The sequence below is a fragment of the Fundulus heteroclitus genome, chromosome 23 (genome assembly GCF_011125445.2).
Source record: "Fundulus heteroclitus isolate FHET01 chromosome 23, MU-UCD_Fhet_4.1, whole genome shotgun sequence".
Classification (NCBI taxonomy): Eukaryota; Metazoa; Chordata; class Actinopteri; order Cyprinodontiformes; family Fundulidae; genus Fundulus; species Fundulus heteroclitus.
The window spans coordinates 8,305,466-8,309,548 of NC_046383.1; the positions used below are offsets into that span (position 1 = coordinate 8,305,466).

General features: G+C 40.6%; 1 protein-coding gene across 3 annotated transcripts in view; it reads left to right on the forward strand.

Annotated features, from left to right (window-relative positions):
* The window catches only part of glra1 (glycine receptor, alpha 1), a 155,214-nt gene that overhangs the window by 111,345 nt on the left and 39,786 nt on the right, over positions 1-4,083 (forward strand). For all 3 annotated transcript variants that reach the window (XM_036127006.1, XM_036127005.1, XM_036127007.1), the window contains 2 exons: positions 1,564-1,646; positions 3,691-3,828. In XM_036127006.1, the coding sequence (XP_035982899.1) occupies positions 1,564-1,646; positions 3,691-3,828 (221 nt within the window). The remainder of the gene's footprint in view (positions 1-1,563; positions 1,647-3,690; positions 3,829-4,083) is intronic.

Consider the following 4,083-nt stretch of genomic DNA (forward strand, 5'->3'; position numbering starts at 1 on the left):
TCCTGTCAAGGATTTGTAGGGATGTGCAGATGCGGCAGAGTTTATCTGGTACATCAGCGGGACGGGATGGGAGCGTTGTCGCAGCGGGTGTCCGGTCAGAGAGGAACAGAAGGACTGAAAACGAGGAGTCGACTCAGCTCCTCTTGGTTGTGACAGCCTCATGATGGCTAACTCTCTACAGACAGAAAAGTAGACCCTCACAGCGGTTTTTGATTATTTTTACTTTTCTGAGTTAAAATAATCTCTGTTGACTAATTAGTTATTAACAAAGTTCCAATTATGTTTTTGAAAAGAACGGAAAAGAACTAAATTACTTTCATAATTCCTAAGTACAATTATGTATAAAGGAGCATTTGTTTCCAGACTCTTTTCCCCAATTAGAAGATACAATCTGATGCTGTACTTCTGTTAAATTACTCATAGAAGCAAAGAGATTTTAACACAGATTTTATATTATTTTATATACGGATACTTTGGGGGCCATTAGTTTTCTTTTCCCCTGCAGTTATTTTTATTTATTTATTTTGTGTGCTTGTTACAGATTAGCGTTTTTTTAAAGCTAATCCGGAGTTTGAGAGGCTTACTATGTGGAACCTAAAAAGAGTTACAACATGAAACTTTCATGTTATTCTACAGAACTTCCAAATGCATTTTATAAAATGTACAGGTTCCTTTTTTTAATGGTTCATTTGCAACGTACCAATTTTTTCTATGAAAGTGGAAAATTACTGAAAGGAACTTTTAGGGTTCTTTTGGAACCATTTCTAAACTGTCAGATTACTTTAGAACAAGCTATTTTTTGAACATAGAGTTTACTTTTCTAACTTACAATCCACTCTTTCACTCAGATCTCGCTTTCCTCGAGCTAATGATGAATCTTGCAACCTGTTCATTTTTTTTATATTTTCTGGATTTTGCAAAATATTGGCTGAAATGTCTTTGTGACATTTCATCTAGATTACGTTGATGTTAGATGATTTTTCCCATTCACTTATTTGTTTGTATACTTTTTTCTCTTTATTTGTAAAGAGAATTGCCTCTTTAAATACAGCATATATTTACACCGCAGACTATTTTTTTTTAAGTGGGGCTCTGGGAAATATTTACCAATTTAACAAAGTGAGTTTATAGAAAACACTGAGAAAAAAAAGTCTAATCACAGGTCTAAGTGGCATCAATAGAGTGGATTTTTTTGTTATGAAACTACATTAATACATTTTTCAACCAGTACAAGCCAACATTAGATTACTAAATTGTATGTCGCTACAAATTTGCATAAATATAGATTTCTGTTGCTGTTTTCACAGCTTAACTACGTCCCAGTTTCTAAATGCAACCAAGTGTTTTAGAGTTTATTTTAGGCATCTTTTCAATTGTGTTAAACCCCTGAATTGTTGATTTTAAGCTAAGTTCTGTGTGATTGATCAAAATTACAGTTCTGGCCACCGTAAAAAAAATGCAATGAATGACCTTGCTGGTTTTTCCCTGATTGCTTGAGGAATACAGATAAATCTTCATATAATGTTTCTCCTGTAAGCTGTATATGTTTGTTTCTGTGTGCAGAATAACTCTGATCCTTGCTTGTCCGATGGATCTGAAGAACTTCCCCATGGACGTCCAGACCTGCATCATGCAGCTGGAGAGCTGTGAGTATTCAAACGCACTGAGGCAGCGGCAGCAGCCAATCAACCGCTGCGATGACAGCTTCAGGGATTTAGTGTAAATTTAAAAAGAATGCTTTTTAATCAGAGTATATCATCAAGCCAGTTCCACTTCTGGGATAATGATCTGGTCAGATCAGCAGTAGAGGTGGTTGTTAATCAGTGTCGGCTGTTTTTGTGTTGATAAAATGAAAGCAGGTGTGCTAAATGGGCAGCAATGAGACAACTCCAATACCAGAGACGGTTTTACAATTGTAGGCCACAGACATGTTATCCCTCCTAATTTAATTTTTTTTTTATGACTGATGAGTAGATTTGTATTTGACCCTACAGACGTTTTAGAGGCAGTCCAACTTCACCAGGATGGCTCATCAATACATACCATTGCCAGATTGTTGTGTCTCGGAGCACAGACTCAGGAGCATGGAGGAGATTGCAGGAGACATGCAGTTACTCTAGGAGAGCTGGACAGGAGGTCCTTAACCCATCGGCAGGACCAGGATCTGCTACTTTGTGCAAGGAGGAACAGAATGGGTGCTACCAATGCTTTTATGCCAGTCGTCTCTGACCAAACCATTAGAAACAGACTCCAGGAGGGTGGCCAGAGAGCTCAACATCGGCCAGTAGGCCCTGTGCTCACTGCCCGGCACCACAGAGCCTGACTGGCATTTACCGCAGAACACAAGAATTATCAGGTTCGGTACTAGAGGCCCGTTCTTTTCACAGAGGAGAGCACCTTCACTCTGAGCTCATGAGATGAATGAAACATTGTTACTCATTGTTGGTTTGGGTTGTGGGTCAGTGTTGGTCTGTAGAGGCATTTCCACAGAGGGGCACACAGACCTGTATAGAATAAACCACGGTAGCCTGACTGTCATTAGGCATCAGGATGAAATCCTTAGACCTATTGTTAGACCCTTCTCTGATGCCGTGGGTCCTTTGTTCCTCCTGGAGGATGATAAAGTCTGGCCTCGTGTGGCAAGAGTACGCAGGCAGTTCTTGGAGGATGAAGGAACTGATACCATTGACTGGCCTCCACACTCCTTATAGCTCCTTAAATCCAACAGAACACCTCTGGGGCATCATGTTTCGGTCCATCCGACACCACCAGATTGCACCTGAGATGGTCAGAAAGCTCAGTGTTGTCCTGGTGAGGAGCTGAGAGAAGATACCCAAGGAGGTTCCTCCTCTTGGTTGTCAGATATCTATACAAGCAGGTGGGGGCCATGCAAACTACTAAGGACCAATCTGAGTTGCTGCAATGATATTTTAGCAAACTGAGCTACGCTGCTGCATTAGTTTTTCAGTTTCACCTTCTCTGTGACTTCGGATTATACCCTTGGTGGTTTAATAGTTTACATTTTTATTAAATGACGTGGAACCTTTTGTTCCCAAAGCAGTAACCTGGTCCATAACAGTAGGGCTATCAACTTTAGACGTCTTTACCCATTGAGATCTGTTGTGTTTTCAAAGCGTTCTTTTGAATAATATTCTTTTTAGCAGTGTAATAAACAGACTAGGGTAAATCTGAGACAATCCATAGTGACGCTGTCAATCCATCTCTTGGAACTAAGTAAATCTTCACTGATCAGACACAACATAGAAACTGCGAGCGTTCAGCCTGCAGCCAAAACCTCATCAGACCTTGTTTGTCTGGGGCAAAGCTAAAGCTCCTTCCCTACAACATAGTCAAAGGGCGGCACAGCAGCAATGGTCTGATCTGAGCATGATTTGGTACACATGGCGACCCGACACTTGTCTGAGTGTGAAAAATTTAGTTTGTGCTGTGGAACTCTGCTGCTTTTATACCCCCCGTCTTGTGATTGTCTTGGACACTTGGTAAAAAAGTGTGGACTCCTAGCAAACGCAGAGAAAAAAAAACAGATTTTATTGTTTATATTGATGATAACTACAGGAGGTGCACCTCTTCCTGTGGGCTCAGCAAGGTGCAGAAACACAATCATCATCCTCCTCCTAAAATAATCCACAGGGTGGTGGAGACATTGTAACTCTCTGGTCTCTTCTCCAGTCGGCTACACCATGAACGACCTGATCTTCGAGTGGGACGAGAAGGGAGCCGTGCAGGTGGCCGACGGCCTGACCTTACCTCAGTTTATACTCAAAGAGGAGAAGGATCTGCGCTACTGCACCAAGCACTACAACACGGGTAAGTGAGACAGAAAGCCGACGCTGGTTCTGTTTAAATGTCACCGTCCTCCTCTTCTTAATCCTTTATGAAATACACAAATCTGTTGAGTTTTTCACTGAAGGGAAAACAATATCATAAGGTTATGCTATTTCACAGAATATTCCGGCATCAAGTGTCAATTTATCTTTTTTTTTCAGTTTTTGATCTTTGTTTGGTAATTATGAAAATGTTTCAGAATAAGGAGTAGGAAACAAAAAACATCAAATTTGAGTA